The following is a 24,755-nucleotide window of genomic DNA, read 5'->3' on the forward strand; positions in this document are numbered from 1 at the left end:
GATCCTTCAGCAGGCAACAGACTCTGAATTCTTTTAGCCGCTCCAAACTAAAAAACCTCCCAAAACTGCATTTAGATAGAAAAGGATGGGATTGCTCTTGCTGACAACAGTTCACATTCAAAGCCAGTCATAACATGAAACTGCACCCTAAAAACAACATTCCACTGTCAAATCTTATGCACCAAATTTTTAGGAAGTGTTACTTCCACAAGATTTTCTTTAGGAAGGAAACAATTTCCTGGGACCCTAATCCTGTTAACACTTACTTATATGCTTAAATTTAATGCTCTGTGCATTTCTCCCCACAGCATCAGAAGGTTCTCTTTCCACTAAATTATTACATTCCATCATGTAAACAAAAACAATGTGTACTTGAAGCACTTGAATTTGAGGTGTTCTTGCAGGAATATTTAGATAAATTAACATGGAAAAAAAATAACACTTTAATTTGTATATTAACCCAACCTCTCTGAACATTTATGCCTTTTTGACCTCCTACAGAGAAGTCATTCCAAGCAATTTTCAGACAGAGCCCACACTGCAGCCTGGAGAGCTGGGAAGCTCTCTAAGGTCAGCAGAGCTGAGCTCAGAGCTGAGTACCTGCAGTCACACCACCCTGGGACTGATGGTCATCACATTTCATGTGTCAGCTCACATTGACAACTGCAGTCAAACTTGCATTTCATTTAAAACCAAGTGTTTCTTCCACAATTCATGCACTGTGTTGCTGGGTATGGAAATATTTAAGTATGTTCAAAGCCTTGGTTTCAACATAAATCCAATCCTCATTTCATCACTTTTAGTTATGAAATATTACCTGTCCTAAATCCTCCTTTGGGCCTGAATTAGAGAAACTGTTTTTCACTCTGGGTTTCAACTGTTGTACCATGATACGATGCCTTAGTGCACAGTTGTTGCATTGTATTCTCAAGGCAGTTGCACTAAAATAGGAAGGAGAGTTTCACATATTTTTGTGACTCCTAGAGTTTCTTCTAATTGTCAAAAGACTTGAGGAGTGTCTCATAAATCTTAGATAGTGTTTCAGTGAAATATCAGATAGCATTACTGTACACAGGGATGACTCCCCAGAGAGCTCTGAAAAATGACTGCATTTGCTTCTGCTGAAGTTCCCTGTGCGAAGTGAAAAACTGACACAAACTAACACTCCTGCACTCACCAACTTCTCCAGAAAGCTCAGGAGGCAGAGGAGCAAGGAAGGCACCACAAAGCTGCCAGTGCATTTCAGTGGTGCATTTCTGGGAAGTGCTAAACCCAGGCTGAGAGAGAATCTCCAGCTCTGCTAAGGCAGTACCCTCCCTTCCTAGAGCCCACTGCCAAACAGTGTCAGAAGCCTGATCTTGACAAAGCCTTGAAAACAGGTGCTCGCCTTGGAGTTAATAATCTGATTTAATCAATGTAATGGTGGAAATTCTGTGATTCTACCACCTAGCGTCCTTAAATTTTACTACAACCCACCAGCCAGAAAGCATTCAGCTGAATAAACACAACAGACACCAAGGTACTGTTTGGCTATACTATGAATCAGGTATAAATTATGTTTTAGCAAGCAAGGCAAGCCTGCAGTCTGCCCTCTCCTACACAACTCAAGGCATACCAATGCACTAACTGTAGAGTCTCAATCTCACATCAGCACCACAAATGTAGAAAGCAAAAATGAATTCCAGGTATTTTTGATAGATAAAGAAAAATAAATTCAAGAAATAATACTAAGTGAAACTATTAAGGGATGACAACTTGATTAACTAATCTTCCAGAGTCATTCATTATATGAAATAAAAATTCATCATCATGATGCACAACTGCACAAACATCCACTAATGAACAGGAAAAAAAAATGCCGAAGAAATCAATTTAGGCTACAAATCCCATTATTTGCATCAACTTGCAAGTGTCTGGAGATATTTATAAGCTTTGTTTTGAACACTTAGTTGTTTTCAACAGACAGAATGAAAATAAAAATGTCTTTTAAAAGGCTCCGACTTCTCATACACTCCCAGCAAATGACACACTCTGCTAAAAACACACCAGGGTGCAAGCACAGTATTAGTACAAAATAAAATACACTTTGCAGACCACACCATTCCATACCAAGTCTTCATAACAGCAATTAACTGTAGAGACACCTGTCCCTCAGACTCCCTTTTATTAATACAGCTTTTTCTTATGGACAGTTTTCACTCCAGAAGTACAAAGGCAACTCTTTACAGCACATGTCTTTCTTACTGCAAACTGGGTAATGCCAGCATTTTCCCCCTTTTGAAGCACTTGGCTATTTTCACTTAGCTTTGGTAAGTTGCAAGTCCAGTACTAATTTTAACAGTGTATAATTTTAACAGCGTAAATACCTAAGTCGCAAGCACAGCGCTAATTTTAACATGGTAAATAACTCTCTCAGTGGACTGAGATGTCTAATACAGTTCCTTTTTGTTACTTGCCTGAATAATAGTGTTTCTTCTTACAGTGCCATGAGTTGTGCTCTGAACCCACCTCTCGTTTGTCAATGCTTGAAGAGCAGAATGACATCTCTTTTTATTCAGCAATTGCATTAGACATCTTAAACATTCTAGACACAGCTACCTACTTTGAAAATATGACTTGTCAAAATTACTAGCCAAAAGGTGCAGTAGCCAGGACACCCGATACTGCCTGGTGCTGGTGAGCTGGGCCAGCACAGCCCAAAGGCTCAGCGGTTGCATTCACAAAGAGACCACAGAAGCATCAACAAGTCAGTGTTTGACTTCACAAAGTCCATCAGAGCAGAGAAGGTAGAGAACACACACATGATGTAAAAGGAAAGCATTGGTAAATAAATCTTAAAACCTCTGCCTTTTAATGTAAATGGGATGATTTAAATTGCAGGACCGTTCACGGATTCAGTCACTGCTACTGTGAGAGCTCACTGCCTTTACGCCAAACATTCAGAGAAAACCAAGCTGAGCCTGCTTAAGCAAACACAGCCAAATTCAACCTTCTGATATTGCAGTTTCCACAGACATTATGGTGATCTTAGAAAACTCAACAAGGTAAAAGAAGATTTAATTTTCAGAAAGGAAATACTGAGCTAGGGAAAAAAGGCAAGGTAAAGCTGAAAGACTGTCAAGAAACAGATTCTCAGAGACAAATTATGTAAGCTTTTACTGTGAGTAAAACTCTTCTTCAAACACCCTTCTAATCATCGCCACTACTTGTAAAAATATCCCTTATATTTCCTCCCCTGGGATTTACTCTCTGAAAGGGGCAGGCACTGTTCAGACCTGTTTGCTGCCTTGTTTTAAAGGAACAGATAATGAGTCTCCTCATTTGTCCTCCTCCAATCCAGACCAGACCAATTCCAGATGTACAGATGTTAGAACCTAAAGGATTTTTCCACATCAACTCAATTGGGGAATATTTCAGAACATCAAACCAACAGGGCCCTGTTCAGTATTTTAAGTCTGCGAGTATCCTGCAGCAAAAGCAAGCAGCCATTCTGCAGTTTTCAGTTTCCAGGATCCTCTGACACCCAGTTGTTCTCTGACAGACTGGCAGAATTTCTTGTTACCTGAACTCATTTCAGTCTTTAAAAAACAAACTAATGAAACACCCAACACCCTGCTTGCTAGATTTTATTAGATTAAGGGCTATCCACATTCCAGAAGTTCAACCTGAGGTTTGGGGTTTGTCCTTTCACATTTCTAACCTACCTTACACTGAGGGCTCCTGCAGACATCCAGTGCTGCAATGAGCACTGTGGAGCTCCAACAGGAAATTGCTGTGTACAGGAACAACCTCCACCAGCACCTGGCTGGAACAAAAGCACAGCCATCTACACCCTCCATCATATCTTTCAGCAAACACAGTGGGAATGTTCATTTTTATTAGAGAGAACACTCATGGGGGGATGAAAAAGGGAGCAGTCACCTGCTGTATGATGCACATGACCTGGATATAGGCCTGACTTCATCCTTCCCTCTTCTATTTCAAGACTAGAAAGAGACCTACCTTACTGGTGATGCAGTTACCTGAGTAGTTTTGCTGTTTGAGAATTTTGTGTTTAGCTTTCTTTCAGTCTGTTGGATGACTGGGAATGACAAAATATTGTCTGTGCACATGGTAAACAAGACCGGACTGAGGCTGAGAAGTCACCAAAGCTCTGAGAGACTTTGAATAAGTATAGTCTTAAAAGGCACATAAAAATAATTCTAATTTCAGAGCTCTTCAAGCAGACAATTTTTTAGTGTACAACAAAATAACCAGATTGCGTTCTGAGCTCACAGGAACTACAGCCATGCTTAGTTTTTTATTAAAGACAAGAAGTGAAAGATTTGCATTAAACAGCCTAGGAAGACATACACAAATCATAACTGCATCCCTAAGATATGAAACAGATGCACTGAACATCTCAATTACCAAGTCAGCAGGCTGAAACTACTCAACTTATGTCCTAAGTCATAATTCAGCACTAAAACTGCACATAAGAATAATGTCACGCTATCTGCCATGCTTTTGAAAACAGAGCCCTTAATGAAGAATAAAACAGGAGAAAAAGTTGCTAAATTAGCTTCCTAGTGACTACATTAGAAGTTCCCTTTTTAACAAAACATGCTAAAGATACACACCTTCTCCTTCCCCCACTTCAGCACGATCTGGCTTTGCTTCTTTGTGCTGCCCTTCTGCCACTTTCACAGCCACTGCTCTGCAAATGGCTCCCAGCTTCCGATCCAGGGCACGGACTCCTGCCTCCCTCGTGTACCTGTGAGAGACAATGGCTATGCTGGGCTGTCCTTTTCAACAGGGAGTTCTTTTCAACAGAAACACACTTTCCTACTAAACACACAGCCAAATAAAATGGCATGGGAAAGGCATTGAAACCTTGGACTACTCTAATAAATAGGAATACAATAATTTGTTTTCATCAAAATAATTGTGGTTGCTGATAAAATTGTAGACAGACTACTGAGTGGGAAGACATGACTAACACCTGGTGCCAAACTTTCATGAAATGCTAAACAATGTCCAATAGCTCTGAGCTCTTCTTGGATGCATAAAAATTAGAAGGAAGAACTATTTTAAAACTTAAAATATATAGTTCACCGGAAGTTGAGGAACTGTCTGTAAAAGAATTTTTTGTTTTAGTCTATGAACTAAAAAGAAGCACCAGGCAGTTAACACTATACAAAATAGCCAAAACACTGGTCATAAAATACTTCAATTCATTGAATCACAATACACTTTTTCCATTGGAAATGAGCTAGTTTAAAGTTCAAATGATGTTCTGATGAATATTTTTGCTGTCATGTTGAACAAAAACCCTAGTTCTAATGAAGAGAAGCTATTAAAAAACCCCATATTTTAATTTTTTAAACCTAATTCCAAATTTTAGACAAATGCACCCATCAAGTCACAAAAAAAAAAAAAAAAAAAAGGAAAGGTAATTTCCATTTTTTGTACGAAAATGATTGAAATATAACTCAGTTCTTTAAACTAAATGTTGTCTGCTGCCAAGGCCACGGCTTCACACACTGCAGCCACAGGAGCCTCAGGTGCTCCTGTTTATTCACAGGGCCTTGGCAATTGTGTCAGCACAACTGAGTAGGAGCCACACCTGGAGTGCAGGAGCAACGAATTCTCTACAGAAAGGATATTCTGTAGAGAAGACAAGAGCTAAGGAAAGAGCAATTCTATAAACTACCAATGTTTGAACTGCTGAAGCTATTAAGGACAATACTAAGACATGTTTGTGCTATCACATTATAAACTGATTTACTAGTTGCAAAAAAGAAGTTATTTAAACTGAAAGCACTGAACAGATTTACCTGGTAATTATGCCCAAAGTGGTTATTTGGGGAATCTGTATTTGCTGTGGAGTCAGACCATGTTGTTCAAGCTGTTTGGGAATCAAGTGTCTATGTGCAATTTCAATTTTTTCTTCTTGTGTGTATCCTTCCAAAAAAAAAAAAAAACCAAACATGTATTTATTAACAATCTTTTTGCTTTGACACTACAATATAATCAGATTTCTTACTTTTTACAATTCTACCTGATTGAATTTAACAAAAACCCTCCCCCAGCTATAATTTACAAGGCTGTTGGTATGATCCTTTGTGATTATTCACAACTTCACGCAAACAAGAACAGAATTTTAGTGTTTCAAAGATCCCTTTCTCCATTGAAATCTTAAAAGGATGCATCAGCCAACAGACAGCTAGAATGCAAAAAAATCAGTGAAGGAAAATATCATTACAGAATGTATCCACGTATCACCACAGACCTGAAACTAAATTTTCCTGAGAGCAAGGCTAAATATATGGAATATTTAAATATTATTATATAATTTATTTTACTATTCAAATATTATATAATTTATTATTCTTATATAATTTATAATATTCTATATATAATTAAATATAAATATTTAATATTTACATATATAAATACTATTCATGACAGAGGCACAACAGAGGCGTCCTGCCTGGTCCCTTTTAATGATTCTGGCCACGCACTCCAGATTCCTGGCAGGCTTTCCTTAAGGAGCTGCCTTTCATTTCAGCAAAAACACCCCAAACTTGTTTAAGGACCAGCAATAGCCACTGTAATGAAAGTACTGCAGTGTTACCTGGCACCTGGATAACTTCCATTCTGTCCAGCAGAGCGGGTGGGATTGTAGCTGTAGTGTTGGCTGTAGCTATGAAAAGCACTTGGGACAGGTCAAAGGCTACGTTTAGGTAGTGATCGGTGAAACTGTGATTTTGTTCTGGATCCAACACCTTAACAAAAGTAAACACAAAAGTCATGCAGTTGTTCAACCACAAGTAAGTAAAATATGCACATCTTTATTATATTCCATTTGGATCTGTCAAATCCGACTTTACAGTGATAAAATACATTAAGGATATCACTAAATCCTGGCCTTGGCTGGATGATTCTGTGACTACATTTCACACCACATGTACAGTTCAAAAAGTCATTTCCCCATGAGCTGTTCCTGACCTTTTCTAGAGGTGGCTGCAGCATTTCTCCAGCCATCAAGTACCTCCCCTAAGCTGTATCCCCATGACCTTTTACAGATGCTAGAATGACCCTTCAAGGACTCAGAGCAACCTTGGAAAAGCAGCCCATGTGGTCCCATGGAACAAGGGGAATTCTCCCAAGTAATCCCTGACTCCAAACAAGGAGAATTCTCCCAAGTAATCCCTGACTCCAATCCTCACCTGTTGCTGGCCACTCTTCTTACTCTAAGCTTACTTCTTACTCTCACAACAACATGTGAGATCTCTCTGTGAGACCAAGGGGAAGAACACAATCCCAGCCTTATCTGCTGTCACTAAATCACATGCTCCACTTATTCTGCTTTGTCCAGCTGTTACTACTGATGAAGGAGTAAAAGTTCTTATTGCCCATGACACCCCAGGCAAGCTCTGACCCTTGGTGAGCCCTGGCTTTCCCAACACAATCATTTTTTTTTTTGTCCCAAAACAACAGAGATGAAATTGAACAAGCACTGTAGAACAAAAACACACAGTCTGACCAACCTCAAAAATGTACTGAACAAGTAGAACTAGGGCTTAAATATTTGTGTTGTCTTCCTAATGCTTTTAGTACTACTTATGTGTGCTAATGCAACACTTGTCTGTATTTAAGATAAGGTGATAAATATTCAATATACATATGGAACATGAGGGTACTGAGATACTGTCTTGTAGATTTAACACTGCCACAAATGGGAAGTTCATGGTCTATAGCAATGTACTCTTGGCTTCCATATCACCTGTGAACCACCTCTGCTTCACATCCCATTAAAGTAACGCCACACTTTTCCCTCCCAAATGATGAATGATCAATGCTACACCAACATGAATAATTCTCATGTCACAAATAATGGGACCCACGCATCTCCTGAGAAACAGCGCACCACTGTCAAAATAATTTATCTGCCTACACCCAAATGAATGCACACAACCTGAACTATAGCCAAGAACAGTGTTGATAAATAAAAAAAAAAGGAATTTAAGAACTTCTTAGAAAGTTATAAAAGAAACAATTCTGAATTTTCATTACTCTTAAATTCTCTTCAGGCTTTGAAAAGTGAAAAAATCTTTAGGACAAAATTATGATCAGAACAAACTAGGAAAATTTTTTTTTTTTACAGAATGCCAGAAACACAGCAGATTTCACCAAAAACCAGAATAAATTCTAATTTTATTTTGAAGTACTGCACAGATTTAAGAGCAGTATTTAGAAATGTATTGCAGCTGCAATAAAATACCAGTTACACATTCCCCTTAACAGTGAAACCTTAAAACATACTGAAGCATATGCTTCAATTCTGAACCTAGGGCTGGAACTCCGTGAATGCCATTGTGCACTGGCTCTAAGCTATTCAAAAGCTTTCTTACCCTTTTCAGCAAGCAGCTGCTGTCATTTACTCCCTTCCTTACCAATGAAGGCAAAGGCCTTGAAGTACCCTGACAAGCCAAGTCCACTGATGAATAATTCAATCAGTTAGAGATGTGCCTTACCTCAGCCAGCCCCACAGTCTAGCCCTAAACTACAGGGAGACACAACAACAGACAGGGAAAGCAAGCACAGCATCTACAAACTGTCTTCAAAACAAGTAGGTTTATACCAAATATTAGTCTCCCATTCAAGGCCTACTCTGGCAAATTTTTCAAAAGTTATTTAAACAGCTAATCCTAATTCAACTTACTCCCCCCCCCTTTTTTTATACTGATAACAATATTTCCACAGAATTCCAGTCTATAAGCTGAAGTGTTTGCAACTAATTCCAAAGCTGCTGAAAAACAATGTATTCTGATAGACCAAACTGGCATTTTGTCACATTTATTTACATGCATGTTTCTTTCTCCTTCTAGTCTGCAACTAGAAATCCTTCTGAATCCTACTCAGTGCCAAGCTGGTGATTAGAATATGATTTACAAAGGTACACAAAATATTGATGCTGTACTCATATGCAAAAAATACTAGCCAATAAAGATAATGGAAACTGTAATCCAAACCAACTCAGATTATATCTAAATGTGAATTATCTGAGATTTTTTACAAGGGCTGGAGTTCCTCCGGACTTAAAATTCTTTGTCACGGTAACTATTTTTTAGAGTAAGGTACAAACCAGTGTCCTGCCTATGTATTTCAAATAGACTTCCCAAAGCAAATAGAACTGTTCTTCAGTTAGGCATCTGTGCTGAAGTTCAAGTTCAAAAGTTTTCCAAGATATTCAACTAACATAAAAATATGAAGTACAAAAAGAACATTCAGTGCACAAAGTATCTTGGCTAATTTATGACAGATAGCTCACATGCATACAAAGGCTTCTCTGTAACAGCTTTTTATTACCACAAAATCCAGAATAAAGTCCATGAACATTTCATTGCCTGGCTATGCTCCTGGTCTAATTTCCCTGCATACAAATAGTCACTATCAGGCACTTGGATCCATTTCTGTTTTCTTCTGGTTTTAACAGAGGTCATCTAAATTTAGACTAAAATATTCCTTTGTTAATGAACAGTAACTGGAAATAGGAAGACATTCTGTCTTGCTGAAGCAACAGCTCTGCAGAAGCATTAGAACTAAACACGTATCCAGCAATTATAAAGCACCAAGCTTTGCTCCCAAGCTCACAGGGATGGCCATTTTCTTCCTGAATATGCCCTGCTGTAGACAGCAAGAATTTAACACACCTACACATTAAGGAAAAAAAGGATGTGCCTTTCATACTTAATGATGGCACCTACCAGACAAGCAGCAGTGTGAACAGCAAATGTACCAGTTAGGTGACCACTGACTATTGTTTGCTCTCCAACATAACAGCCACTTTTGCTCATTCCAGATGGACTTTCCAACAATGTAAACCACGAGAAGCAGATGAAAATTAAGGTATTATGTCCAGACATGAGCTGTCCATTAGAAGAGGTAAAGCACCTGCTTCAGGATGTTTAGCCAGCAGTAAAGGGATATAGAGATCTCGCAGGGGAGCAGCCCAGCCATGGTTAATAGAGCAATTACTTCTCCAGATGCAACTAATGGTCAATTAGCAGGGCTTACATAAAGCCTGCAGCCCAGGCAGGCAGTGGGAAGCGAACCTTATGAGCCTCAGCTGGAAAAATCCATGGCAGGAGCAGAGCTGAGTATCACTGAGAATGTGGTTTTAAAAGACGGAAAACAGAAACATCTCAAAGCAGCAAAAAAGTATCCAGAATTCAAACACAACTAATTAAACAAGTATTAATTAAATTTGTTTGCCCTTGCAAACTTGATGTGATAGAAGAATACTGTTGTTCTGTACTGCAGGACAGTATACAAAAAAATTATAAAAAAATTATAAAAACCAGCAAAGGTTGAATAACATTACCAGTATTAATATATAGATCTAGATTCATGATCAGAACGCTCTTTCCAAGAAATGCGAAATCATTGACTGCGTAGCAAACAACAGACAGCTAAGTAGAAAATTTTGATTTTCAGGTATTTTTACCCATGCATTGACTAGAATTAGAACAGCTTAATTCAAATATCTAAAAGACAAATGACAGGAGAGGTATCAGAAAACTCAGAAACAGAGCATTACATTTTCACCAAAGTGTAATTAAAACCCCACAGGTGAATAGTACAAGGAAAATGCTTGTATTTATTACACACCCTGCTTGTTTTCTTTACACTTTGAGGCTTTTCATGCACTCTAGAAAAGTGTCCTATACACTTGAGAAATGCACAGGTAGAGGACCATAACTGTCACTTTTAAAAGCTAAAGAAGTGAAGCCATGCTATTTTCTAGCACATTTAAATTACTACTAGTTCATGTTAACATGCAAAGATCAAAACAGAGCTCTCAAACCACAGCCTGTTCATACAGTGATTTTAAAAGAACTCGTTGCCCTTGTCAAAACAGTAATTTTCCACTATCTAGCAGGAAGAAAATAATGACGTTTGTAGAAAGTCAATTGACGCTTTATTTGCAGAATGTCATACAGCATCCAGATGAGCTCATGACACCTTAATTTAAGTAGCATTTTTCATATTTAAATCGCTGCATTAAGCACTGTCAGTCAAGAGAGTCATTAGAATGACTCTGTATGCAAATACTATCAGAACCACTTTCACCCCCACCTATCAAAGTTACCAGACCTCAAGTCTGATAACTGCGATGCTTCCAGGATCATGCCCTAAGTCACTTCTGTGACAGTGAGCCAGGCTAGCTCAAAAAATGTGAGTATTTTTTACTAATGCCCCTTCTTTTGACTGCAACAGGTACAGAACCATGACAGAAGAAGTGCAGCTTCAACAGCGGGAGCATGGCAGTCCCTACTGCCAGATATAACACAAAAGAGAAGGCAGAGTGTAAAACTACAGCTGTACAAGGAATACTAAAACCATTAAGTGCATTAGCACTATATCTGCCCTGGCTGCCTCAACACTTCAGCCTGGCCCAGCCGTGCCAGCACCTCCCTCATTCTCTCCTTTGCCATCTGTGCTGGCACAGGAAGATGGACACAGCCTTCTACCCAGGGCAGGGCAATGCTCTGTCTCTTCCCCACACCTCAGGAGGTGCTCCTTCCTCTCTCCACGAAACTGCTAGAATAAAGGCACTGAATATGCACAAGCCAGTGGAAGAAGGAATTGTTCTGGGATATCATGTCACACTCCAGAAAACAGAAGCGGGGAAGAAGGTTCTGACAACTCATCACTGCTGTCTTCTACATGATACAAGAAGCTTGCAAGGCCCAGGTCATCTTCTTCATGATCACTTCAGTTTTAGCCTCCTAAAAGCCCAACTAGCCTAGTTAATAACATCTCAACACCTCCTGAGATTTATAAAATACTCCAAGAGTATCTCATTCACCAAAGTCCTCAATTCTATCACCTGAATTTTACTTTTGTCTTTAAGCAAATCAACTTTGACAACTCTAAAACCTTTGTGATAAAGTAACTGTAATATGTGTTTCAAAATTAGATTCATTTATATCTTAGTCTGAGTGCCAGAATTTCAGAAAAAAAGCACTCATGGAAAACCTGACTCTCATGGAAAGCTAACACTCATCACACCATAATCAGCCAAACACTCATCATACCATAATCAGTCAAGGAGTGGGGATCTGTGACTTACATGAAAAATCTAAGTTCAGAAAGTTACTTACAACACTAATTAAAGAAATGCTCCTAAAAGAACATGCAGCTAGTCCATATTATGCACTAGGTAAAAGGCTTAGCTCCAATGCAAGTTGGTACCATCAAGAGCTTCAAAAATACACTAAAGTTGTTCCAAGAAAAAAAGGGAAAACTTGAAGAAGTTGAGTTACTGTTTAGATCCTCTACAGTTCTTTCTTAGCTAACAACATATGATCATTAAAAATCAACGTCTTGAAGTCCCCCAAATAAGTTACGTTTAGGGCTTGAACAGTATTTAAATACAGAAAACAGCCCAAAATCTATCCTTGTGTTTAAATACAGCTCCCTGAGACTTATATGTTATTTAGCACAATATGTGACAGCATCTGCATTGTGCCCAAGCAATTGACAGAAACCCACCCAAAGCCAGCACTGTCAGGTTTTCTTTTGTCCAGTGAATCTTCCGAGTCCAGTTTAATTATTTTAAAATACAAATGAAACACCTCTTACCTCAAGCAAGGCTGCTGCAGGATCCCCCTGCAAGCTCTTTGCCAGTTTATCCACCTCATCCAAGAGGAAAACGGGATTGTTCACCCCGACAGTCTTAAGCCCATTGATGATCCTGCCAGGCATGCTGCCCACGTAAGTACGCCTGGAAAGGAACGGGTACGGGGAAAGAGGGTGGTGACTCGGTGAACAGGGAGAGGAACATCCAAAATATCACAAATAAAACTCCAAGCAAACCACAAGAACAAGGAGCATTGCAACAGTCCTTGCTTTTTTTACAAAAATTTGTGGAACTAGCTGATAGAAATATGGAATATACAGCTGAGCTAATACAAGCAATTATAGCAGCAGATGAAAATTTGAGTTCCATGGTGAACTAGTTGGTCGTCAAAGATAAGAATTTGCATTAAAGTGTATCCAAACGTTACAGCTTGTGGACGTCTTACATGTGCCAGTACCAGCATCCTTGTACTGTATGAACAAGCAGAAGCAGATTTGGGAACCTCATTAATAAAAACATTTTCATAATTACAATGCTGGGATTTTGTCATCACAACAGAGTTCACACAGCATGTTACAAAAGAGACCAAAATTCCAATTATGCTGAACTGTCAATGTCCCCAGGACAGCATGCTTTAATAAACACCCACCAAAAATAATTGTATTTACTATGTCGTTTCAACATAAAATGAAAAATTGAACACTGCAACAAAAGAAAAAATGACGAGTTTGAATTTATTCAGCAAAATCAGTAAAATCTTTTTTCCACAACACACACAGAGCACAACTACATTTCACAGGTGTATATAACCCTTGTTTACTGCATTTATCACAGTCTTTTCTGCTTGTGCCATAAGAGCATGAAATTCCAAGAAGAAAGAGATACATTAAGTGCTGAATTACAGTACCTAGCTCATGACCCTTACAAAGCAGATAAGCAGAACAGGCCTGCTTTGCCATATGATCTGGTTTCCTACTGTCCAAAATAAACAGGATGACATTTACAAAGATGCAACCAAAAATACCACGGGACTAATTTCCAAAGATACTAGAGATGACTTTAAATATATTTAAAAAACCCAGAAAACAACAAAAGCAGAACCCGAACCACACAGCAGTGATGTCAGTTCCATGTAACATTTAACCACTGAGGAAACAAATTGCAGTAACTGTATTTAATTCTAGATCTGAGAAAAACTAAAAGGTTTTAAGATCTTCTAAACAGCCAACAATGCAAGAGAAATTCAGTTTGCTTGTTACCACCTTCCTCAGGCAGCTGCTAAAGACTGAAGCAGCCAGCAGGCAATAGTTTCTCACTTCACTGCTTTTGTATAGTCTTAATCTGCAGCAAGGGAGCGGATTGTTCTCACTGAGGGCTGTGCTGTGTAACATTCATTACAGATCAGGACTCTGCATGGCGAGGTATTACACAGCCAGCTTGCCTCCTCCTTCTCCATCTGCACACCCACGGCCTTGCCAAGAGAGGGAAAGCATTCTATAAAATGCAATCAGAGAATTAGGAGACTGAATCAGAGATGAAGTTCACAGAAGTGAATAATTTACCAGTGCAACCAAATTTATCAGTGTAGCAACTTGGGCATTTCTTTGTTTTTTGGGGTGATTTGGGCTTTTTTCAGGTATGGGTTTGGGTTTTTTTCTTTTTGTGGTTTTGGGTTTTGTTTTATGGTGGTAGTTTTGTTCTCCTCTGGGTTGTTTTTACCACAAGGTGCTCACTGCACTAGAGAATAAGTTTATATGTGTCAGAGACAATGCAGCCCAACTGTTTCAATATTCAGTTTATGCCAGTAATAGGATAACATAATTAGGTAAACATTAAACATTCTTTGTTCTTGCTTGGCACATTATTCTCAAGTGCATGCTTAAAGACATTATACTTTTTAAATGCCTGTTTGTGTTTTTAGATACACAAAGTTTTACTTGATCCTTTCAAATCCTATAAAAATTTGAGCTATCCACATTCCATCTAGTTTTAAGAAAGAGGCTGGTTTATAAACTAAATGAAGGCAAACAGATGCAACAGTCTAAATCCGTGATACCTCTTCATTTATTACAGATGGACCAATACCTATTTTATTATACTATTAATCAAATACTCGAGATCTCCAAAGTTATTACAGATCACATCTCAACAAAAGAATCCTTGGTAAGACAGGCCCTGCAGGTATTTAAATATAAAACCAACTAGAATATATTAAAATTACAAGCAGATATGGCCATTTATCTGTCTGGCTGTTAATCTTTGCCTTGTAACTAGTGAAACTAAATACTACTGTTTGAGAACACTATCACTGAATGTGATGTTTATTTCATTATTTTTGCTAGAGTTGAAAGGAGGTAAAACAATATCCCACATTGCTTTGTTCATTTTCTGATGCAGTTTCTTTCCCTGCATTAAAACCAGAGGACAGACAGCTGTTCCCCACTCAAAACAGGAAGTACAGAGCAAGTTTCCTGGTTATCTCACTTGTGTAGCAACACTTAAAAAACCCTAAACCCTTGAGAGCACCAGAGAGAGAAGGTCTGCAACTTAGTAATCTTTGTATCTAGTTTTAGATCAGTAAAAAAGTACCTTTAAACAAAACGCTAGAGTTGTACAGTATGTCATCAGGCACTATGTATCCTCAAAAATGCAAGAAAACCAGCTGGGAAATCTAACCTTCTTGCTTCTCCCAAGGTAAACTGGGAAAGCATAGGAACTGGAACCCTTAAAGCAGTGCTAGTATTACTGAAAGAAAGAAACAGGACTCACTTTCTTCATAGTGATCTCAAGACAAATAGTTTTAAATCATTTTTAACTGCAGGGGTAGAAAAGGATAACAAAGTTAAGGCCACTGTCTCTGAACTTGCTTGCATAAGGTCACAGTTTTGGGGTTTTTTGGGTTTGTTTTTGTTTTTGTTGTTTTTTTTTTTTTTTGCAAGGCCAGAGGTTGCATCCACTCAAGGGCTTTACAAATCTATCTCTGCTTTGTACTTGCGTAACAAAGCTCATTCCTCTCACGGGTAAAGCTGCCTGCAGTTTTTTTTTTTTCTGGTGCAACAAGGCCAGTGCAGGGAGGTTCTGCCAGCACAGCTGTCCTGGCGAGGAATCTCACCTCTCCTCAAACAGGTGCACCTAAACAAGTCTTCAGGAAAGGCTGAAGCCAGAAGTGAACTGTCCCAGCTTTTGAAACTGCAAAGCAATGGTAACAGAGGAGGGAGTGCTTCACATGAAGGTGAGAAAGAAGAGCTTCACACTTACCTCACCAGCACCACTATAAATAAATGGCACAATTACATCTTTCCCTTTCAGAAATGGAAAAACACACAACATAGAAGATCATGTAGTTCCTGTGTGACACAAAATATCAATACTGACAAGATTTTAAATGCAATGAGCTTCTTAGAAAAAAGTTTTAAGTCATCCTTCAGAATGGTTTGTGAGAGCTTTTTTTTTTGTTTTTTTTAATTCAAGTAAACAACAAATGTAAACCAGCATACTTTAACATATGGTATATGCAGACAACATATGAGCGGTAAATGCAGACAACAGCTGAAGGATGTCTGATAAAGGAGTTCTGATTTTGTACCAAGAGGATGATTTTGTTTTGGGAATGCAGAACAGTATTTGCTACTAAAGGATTCCCAAACCCCAGGTGCAGATCCCCAGTGAAATGGCCAAACCTGGGCGTTTCCAATTGCCCCATTTGCACGTCAGGTGGGACAACACAATTACTGAAACGCCACGCCCCACCCTGCTGCTCTCCAAGAGATTTGTCTGCTTAATCTCTCCGTCTGCATCCTTCACTGAAGTGGCCCAAGAGAATGCTATTTCAGGCACTGTTTGCTTGCAAGTCAAACTGAAACAGTTCCTTTTGAACGTTCTAGTACATTTAGTACATTTTTCTACATGTTCAGTACATCAGTAGGTACATATAGTACTGTTCTTCTGCAATGTTAATGGCATGCTTAACTTAAGCCCCAAAGCCTAATAAGGAGCTTTTAGGAGAAAAAGAATGTCTTCTAAGGTGTAATATTAGAAAATCAGCCTACTCAACAGTGAAACTCAGAAAACAACGGTCTGTGTCTCCTCCACTTCTAGACCACCGCCCTCTGACTGCCACCAGATGCACAACATCCCACCTGACTGGGAATAACTTGAAGGAGCTATTCACACAAAAGGACAATACAGAGTTCTACAGAAAAGCTGTAGTTCTAATCTGATTAAATCTTATTCTGAGAAGCAGGAAAACAAACCAAAGTAGAATTTAAAATCCAGTAGGCAACAGGTGGGTTTGATTTTAGCTACAAAAAACTTGAAAAAGCAGTTGGTTACAAGGGACTCCTGGTACCAACTGCTCTAAGTTAATTTTTAAACTATACACTTGCTTGCTAAAGAGTAACCACACAATATTCTTGCTAATTCTAGATTACATTTTCCTTTGCTAGTGAAAAATAAACTCTCTTATCAAATATTTCTCATCATTTAATTTCAAATACATTTTAGTATATAATTTGTAATGGTTAGCCTCTAAGATGAATCATTAACTAAATAATGCCCTCAAAAATGTGTGACAGCCACAAACACCCAAATTTAAAAGCTTTTTAGAGGCTCTCTCACATGACTCTACCTGTCTGTACTCTTTATGAGGTCGAAGCACACGATAGAAAGTTTGACTTTTGTTTATAATGTCAAGTTCAAGACGTGATTTCCCTGTTACAAAGGCTCGAATCCTGCTCTGCTCTGAAGAAGTTACTCGCGTCCACAACGCTGAGTATTCCACAGCCTCTAGTGGCTTCACTTCGAATAGCACCTGTTGAGTCACATTTTAAGTTGTTTTTAGGACATTCTATTTCAGGTGTATTCTATTGAGAGTAGTTGCATAGCCACTGGGCAAAATTAACTGCTAGATGGCATCAAAAAAATAACTGATAGCTTTAATTCACAATATCCACCTACTGTTGTAAGGAGAAATTTTATTCAGTAATATGACTTAAAAGAAAACCTGACTAAAATTCATTATTCCAAATTTCCTACACTGCATGCAATAAGCATAAAATACGTTTAACGAAGCAAAAATGCTGCACTGATGCTTGGCAGTTACTTATCTTTACTACCCATTCATTATACTTCCAGTTGCAAGGATTGAGGAATGGATTAATACAAACCAATGGTTTAAAAGAAGTAGATACAGAAAGGGACACAACATTAAAAACAGTCCTAAGGAATGTCATACAAAACTCTCTTTTTAAACCTGCAACCTTAGGTATTCTTGCATAAAGCTCCTTTTGAAATGGGAAAACAGTGCACAAACAAGTCTACTGCCATCCTCCAGCAACTTTCATACATCATTCCAAGTTTCTCCTCCTGTTTCAGCAGCAAACATGGTTATGAAGGAATGTATTGCTACCACAGGTTATATTCTATAACTAAATCTTTACACCCCTCTTAAAAAGCAGAAAAATCAGGAGTTTGCATTAGACTTTCTACTGAATTTTACTTCAAAGTGCTAAAATGACTGATGATGAAATCCATTCCCTATGACAATAAAGGGCAGCAGCAGAAGGAAAGAATAAAGGCTGTACCTCAACACTAAACATCCATTCCCATTAAAATTCTCTCCCAAGTAACACCACTGAATGCCAAGGAAAATCAGTAAATACCTAACATTGTTTCAAAGAAGCAAAATTTGCCTGTGTTGCCTGAACAGTGAAAATAATCAATACATTCTGCAGATTAAGAACTGCGATTAAGAAAGGAAGAAGTAATTACCTGTGGCCTCGAATATCAGACTGATCACAGACTCCTCCTAAAGCAATTCTGTGGAATTCTCGACCCAAGGTCTTTGCAATTGATCTTCCAACACTGGTTTTACCAACTCCTGGGGGCCCCACAAAACAAAGAATGGGTCCCTTGAGGTTGTTTTTAAGCTGTCGCACAGCCAAGTACTCTAAAACTCTCTTCTTCAACTTCTCCATAGCATAATGGTCGTTATCCAAAACAATCCGAGCTGCACGGATTTCCAGGCGATCTGCCATCGACAACAGCAAAGAGATCAGCACATTTACCTTAAAAATGGCAACAATTCCACAGTACAAACAAACACCTTCATCAGGGCAATCCCCCAACACACACACGTTTCAGACAATGCTTTTCTAAAACAAAGGTATTACAATTCTTCTGCAGTAAGGAAATTAGACATAAAATAGATTATAGTATGGATAATGACACAGTACTGATAATGACTTCCAAGGCTAAAATAATTATCATGATTTTCTATTTCTATATTCATGTGTGTTTTTATTCACTGTAGCTAGAGTTCAAAATAGCAATCACATGAATCACACTCACAAACTTTGCTTAAAGTAAAAATATCAAACTTCCCATGACATGGAATAATTTTAAAAGATCAAAGAGCAACTTCCACCAAAAAAACCATTCTGCTAGGACATGACTGGCAAGCAACACTTTACTCATTTTGGGATTCTCTGAATAATACTGCACAGTATCTGTAGGCAGATTTTTTTACAATTTAATGATTAAAGAAAATATTTACAACATTTGTAAACAGCCAGGGCTCTATTTCAAACCACCAACAATTTTCATCACTACAAATATCAGCAGAAGGGTAGAGACAGACATGCAGGTGTGCTAAGTCCACCTTGTGGAAAGGCATTCTGCCCACTTAACCTACTTGTGTCGGTCAGTAGGAGATGTCTGTTGGCCTTGTTTTGTTTCCTACTCTTCCCGCTCTCCATTTTTGCACATTGTATCTGTATTAACAGTATCACTCTCTACTCACAACTCCAAAAACTATAGTACAAAATGGACATGAGACTCAGTTTTTCTACTGCACTTCAAGTTATAATTATTAAAATTAATTGCAATTGTGCTTTTGTTCCTTACAAAAATTGATTAACTTAAGATAAACCAGAACCTTCTTCAGGAAGATTAATGTTACAGAAATGTCCAAAAGTTTTTTTATCTGACATATAAAAAATAATTAGATTCTCATTTCTTTATTATTTTTGATACATATTGGCACAAATTATAATTAGTAACACTTTCATTTTTTAATGAAACTACTCTTATATGTTTTAAATTCACATTCTCAGATGTACAACTGAATTACACAGGTTATTCAGTGTACAGCTCTCACTGAAGTCTAATGGTTTACCTGGCTTTCAGTAACATACCAACGATTTTTTTACAAGACAGCACTAAGTAACAGCGTTTACATGATAGTTACTTGTCCTAAAATGCCTGTGCAAGAGAATCACCAGTAACAGAAGGGTTTACCTTTCGTACTCTTGTTCCATGGCAATTCTACCATCAGTTCCAAGTAATTTCTTGTCAAAGCATATTCTGGCATTGACTGAGGCATCTTCTTTAATCTGGAAATATAAGTATGGAATTCAAAAGGCCAATCAGAAATTAAATGCGAAGAAACACTCTACTACACCACAAAACAGCAACTGAACAAAACAGAGATTTAAAATCATTTCAAAAACACAATCAACACAAACATATACCAAACAGGAAAAGGTCTGCAAGACTTGTTTTAAATTTTAAAGGAAGAAACCACCATTTAAAAGCCTCCTACCTTTTTATTTCTTTAAGACAAACTTTAAGAGCTTGTTCTGACATACTGGATGTTCTAATCTTTTTTTCTAGCATGACAACATCATCATGATCTTCTTCTTCCTCCTCATCTTCTGTAATGCTTCCATGACTAATTCTTCTATTAGGACGAATAGCTACAACCTGTGCAATGGAAAGAGCCAGAGAATTGCACCAGGTCTTGGTTTTTTTAAATAAGGTGTGTACTGTGGCTTAGAATGAAAATCATTACAAAAACACCTTTAACTCCAGAAATTAACTTCAAAAACTGTTATTGGTGCTACTTTAAATAGTTACAGTTCTTTATGTATGTCCTAAGTAAATTCATCATATACTCTAAACTAGCAACCAACACAAAACAAGAACAAAATTGCAAGTAGCTATTTGTGGTATTTCAAGCACTGCAGCCCATCACATTAGGCAGAATAAACTTAATCTTTACAAAATAGGTAAATCACTCTTATCTTTTTTCATTTCTCAATGACTTCCCATTTACTAAACTATGTAAGTGCAGTTAGATGTAGCAAAGGTGAACAAGCTCCATTTTCCAACACACATTTTTATAGGTATTTCAAAAGCTGCCATTCTTCTGCAATGCCATCACTAAAAAATACACTTTCACAGCACAGGCCAAAACTCACTGTGTGCATACCACTGACTCTTCAGACGAATCTGAGCATTCGTTCAATGTCACAAAGTGCTCAGATTAACATAAAAAATAAATTTTAAAAAAATTAAAATAAAGCCTAAGTAGTTTTAAACAAATATTTTGTCTTTTGTGTATCTACATGGCCAAAGTTGCCAGCTGGGTGTTCTCTGCAGCTCCAGACTATGATCACACACTATGGCTATACATTAAAAATGCACAGATTAAAATCATGCATTCATTATTCTGTTTAAAAAGTGCATCTTAGTACTTATTTAGAATGTTTAAGTATCCCAGATTTAAAGCTCCATACCCTTTTATCATCATCCTGTTTGGACTTTCTTGTTTTTTGAAGCAGCTTCAGGCCTTCAATCTGTCTAACAAGCAATGGTATGGTCATCTTGAACCGTTCTTCCAGCCTAACAGCATCTAAAATCTAAGAGCAAGGAGTTGTAAGCAGCCAACAAGTTCACACTGATGAATCCTCACTTTGGGGGAAAGGAACATGGAGGTACTGCTACTGTGTTTTGACCAGAGGCATAGAATAGGTGGATTAGGAAAAGAGGTAGCAAGAAAAGCAAGGAGAATACAGTACACAAAATCTAGCCTCAAGGATCTGGATGCCTGAACTACACTTCAAACTAGAGAAAGTCTCTTATCCTGTCTAGTTTTAAAGCATCTTAGTATTTCAGTTGCATTTTCTGTGGCAACCACCTATCAACATTCTATTTTTCAACTACTGGGCCTCAGGAAAGAGATGGCCCTGTTAAGAAAGTTACAGCATCATCTCCTTGGATAACCCAGGAAAAAAAAAAAATCACCTTGTGCCTTAACATTTTTGTTTAGCTTTTTTTTTATTTTGTCTTTTTAAAATTTTACACACAACTCCATTTTCATATTAAACGAAGTAAATATGTGGAAATAGGTAGAATTCTGCTCCTCTGTAATTCCACAACTTCCACCAGTTGCTCTTTTCTTTAAACTTCTAATAAAACAAAAAGTGACACACTAATAAGTAAGGTACCTTCCTCCAGCAGGATATTCAGCTATAGTACACACCTCCCCTTCAAATTACTGCATTAATTTCTACTTGTGGTGCTTTGAAAGAACCTAACATGCTTTCAATTCCAGGTGCAGCATAAGCAGCAAAACTTCCAAACACAGTAAGCAAATACAGAAATCAGACTAATAAGCACCAAGCCATAAAGATCATTTTTACATAGATTTGCCATGACATATGACAGAAATATAATCATTGTCTCAGTATTTAAAGAAACCCAGACTTCAAGATGTTTTTAGAAGCATTTTAAAAAAATTATTCTGAAGTTATTAGTATTAAGATATGTAAAATGATCAGTCAGTTGTGATAAGTAAGCAAAGTTTCAACACAGTCTGAAGAAAGATTTATTGTCTTTACTATGGGAAGTCCATGCTCTACTTACTTTTTAATAAAATGAACCATTTCCAAGATTTCCCAACTAGATCTATTTACCTAAGGTGAGTTCTGACATATGCATATATAAACACTTTAAACAACACTGTAAAACTATTTTACAAGCATTTATGCTCAGTTGTAACACAAATCCCTGCTGGCATAATGTTACCACTGTACAGTCACAAGTGTAAGCAATCCCAAAATTACTGAAAAGTGCTTTACTCTTAAAAGATAGCAACACCTAACTACCACTGAAAAAGCTGAAGAACATGATACCTGCAGCTTCTCTTGGTTGGTTGTTCTGATGATAGAGGTCAGTATATCTGGCAGAGCTTCTCTTGGCAGATTGTCCAGGAGACGCCGGAGCTTTGCGACTGCAGGCACTGACATATCCAGCATCTCAACCAGCTACAACACACAAGGAACAACATTAATGGCTGCTGGTTTTCTTTTGGAATTATCTCAGTGGCTCTCTGACCTAAACAGGATTGTATCTTTCAGTGTGAAACATGGCTAGGTAGTTTGCCATAAAGCCACTGAAATAAGTTCACAAAAAGTTCACAGATGAGACATTAACTCAGCATAGAGCACCAAGACTTTGAGCTTCCTGCTTGTTTGAAAAGTTCAAAAATATTATTATTATTTGCAGCATTTTTTTCAACACATACATCTCTTATTTCCCTCACAGGCCCAGATTAAAAACTTCCCCATGACTCTTTTCTATACATCCTTTAAATTCCAATTCATTATACTTCCAATGTATGCATTTTCTTACACAGCTATAAAATTCCAGAAAAATTAATCAATTATTTTACTAGAATGTATTTACAGTATTACTATATATGAAACACCAACTTATCATAGCACTAACACAAGCAGTTAGACTCGGCCGCAATGAGCTGTATAGACACCCTGGAACTTGGCACAGAAACCTTAAGCTGTAACAATAACATTTATTTTGTAACAGAAATACTGAAACTCTACTAGTTGCTGAAAAATACAGGACCTGGAGAAAGAGCAGATAGGAAACAAATAAAGAGCCTAACTGTACACACAGGTTATATGACACGCAGGAATAAAACAAATTACCTGTACTGCGTACTTGTAGAATTGTTCTGACAGCTCTCCAAGCTCCTCCTCAGATTTATGGCCATTAGTGAACTGCTCGAGTCGATCTAACTGCTGCACCTCAGCAACGGGATACGGCTTCTCCTTCAGCAGCTGCAGGATCTGGAATCGGCAGAGGCCTGTCACCAGCAACGTGTAATGGGGCTTGGGCCAGTTGCTACCAACCACCTGAACTGCCAAGGCAGCAGTGCCAATCCTAAAAACAGATCAAATCCCTGTATTATTTGTCACCTTCCACAGAACATTTTGTGTGCTCCTTATCAGAAGCAATCAAGGTATAGGTTGCAAGACCCTGCTGGGTCATAGTTCCTATCGTGAAATGAAATCAAATTACCCAATTTCCTTTGTAACACATATTACAAAGCCAAACCCTAAAACCTGAACACGAATGAGTTAGCTGAAAAATCAACTAAGATACTGTAATACAATCATTCAATTTAGAAACACATGTAATTTCTTCATAATAATGGATCTCGCTGTGGACAGGCACACTGACATTTCTGCTTAAACAATATGGCCTGGGAAATGCGAGTGTTTATAAATTACGGTCCTTCACTGAAATTCCCAGTCTTGTGCTGAACCAACGTTTTAGATTACTGTACCTATTTAAGCAGATTTACAACAGAAGTTATTTTCTTGCAACATCTTACTAAGTCCACTGATATGATAAAGTTCGGAGAGTAAGGGTTACAGCATATTAGTTTCACCACACACAAGTACAATTTGTTTTATGTGAACTAAGCCAATATCCGTGTTATCTATTAGGTGGAAAATGCTATGGTTAACAGCTAACGCAGCCCTAGAGCTGCGTTCTTTCGTCTTATCTTGCTCGTCCACCTTGGTCTCTTTTCAAACTTCCCCTCCGGCCGCCGGCCAGCCCGTCCCCGGCTCCTCGCCCGCTGGGCCGGTGGCGCAACCAGGGTTCTCGGAGGGCAGAGGCGTTTCCCGAGGGCAGCGGAGCCCGACGGCCCCGCGTCTGACCCCACGGGAAGCCCTGGCCGGGGAGGCCGGGCCGGGTTCCGGGGGGCCAGCAGGCCGCGAGAGCGGCAGGGAGAGCCGGACCGGGCCGCACCTGTGCAGGTTGGGCAGGTCGTCGCAGTCGGAGGTGGGGTCGCTGGTGTTGGGGATGACGCCGATGATGGTGCTCCGCAGCGAGGTGCCCTTCAGCAGCCGGCTGCGCACCAGCTGCATGTTGCGCGGAGAGTCCACGCTGGTGCGCATGGTGGAACCGGGCAGCAGCACGCTCTCGTGTGTGAGCAGCAGCGGCAGCCGGCTGGGGATCTGGATAGCGCTGCCCG

The 24,755-nt window shown here is 38.6% G+C and overlaps 1 protein-coding gene across 1 annotated transcript in view; it reads right to left on the reverse strand.

The window, feature by feature from the left end:
- LONP2 (lon peptidase 2, peroxisomal) overlaps nucleotides 1-24,749 on the reverse strand; it is a 38,416-nt gene extending 13,667 nt beyond the window's left edge. The window contains exons 1-11 of the mRNA XM_008638920.2: nucleotides 24,530-24,749; nucleotides 23,419-23,653; nucleotides 22,606-22,737; nucleotides 21,208-21,330; nucleotides 20,232-20,392; nucleotides 19,928-20,022; nucleotides 18,401-18,659; nucleotides 12,634-12,775; nucleotides 6,617-6,767; nucleotides 5,817-5,943; nucleotides 4,620-4,753 (exon numbers count right to left, since the gene is read on the reverse strand). Coding sequence (XP_008637142.2) covers nucleotides 4,620-4,753; nucleotides 5,817-5,943; nucleotides 6,617-6,767; nucleotides 12,634-12,775; nucleotides 18,401-18,659; nucleotides 19,928-20,022; nucleotides 20,232-20,392; nucleotides 21,208-21,330; nucleotides 22,606-22,737; nucleotides 23,419-23,653; nucleotides 24,530-24,678 — 1,708 coding nt within the window. The 5' untranslated portion in view covers nucleotides 24,679-24,749. The remainder of the gene's footprint in view (nucleotides 1-4,619; nucleotides 4,754-5,816; nucleotides 5,944-6,616; nucleotides 6,768-12,633; nucleotides 12,776-18,400; nucleotides 18,660-19,927; nucleotides 20,023-20,231; nucleotides 20,393-21,207; nucleotides 21,331-22,605; nucleotides 22,738-23,418; nucleotides 23,654-24,529) is intronic.
- Nucleotides 24,750-24,755: the final 6 nt, after the last annotated feature.

The sequence above is a fragment of the Corvus brachyrhynchos genome, unplaced genomic scaffold (genome assembly GCF_000691975.1).
Source record: "Corvus brachyrhynchos isolate BGI_N302 unplaced genomic scaffold, ASM69197v1 scaffold26, whole genome shotgun sequence".
NCBI lineage: Eukaryota > Metazoa > Chordata > Aves > Passeriformes > Corvidae > Corvus > Corvus brachyrhynchos.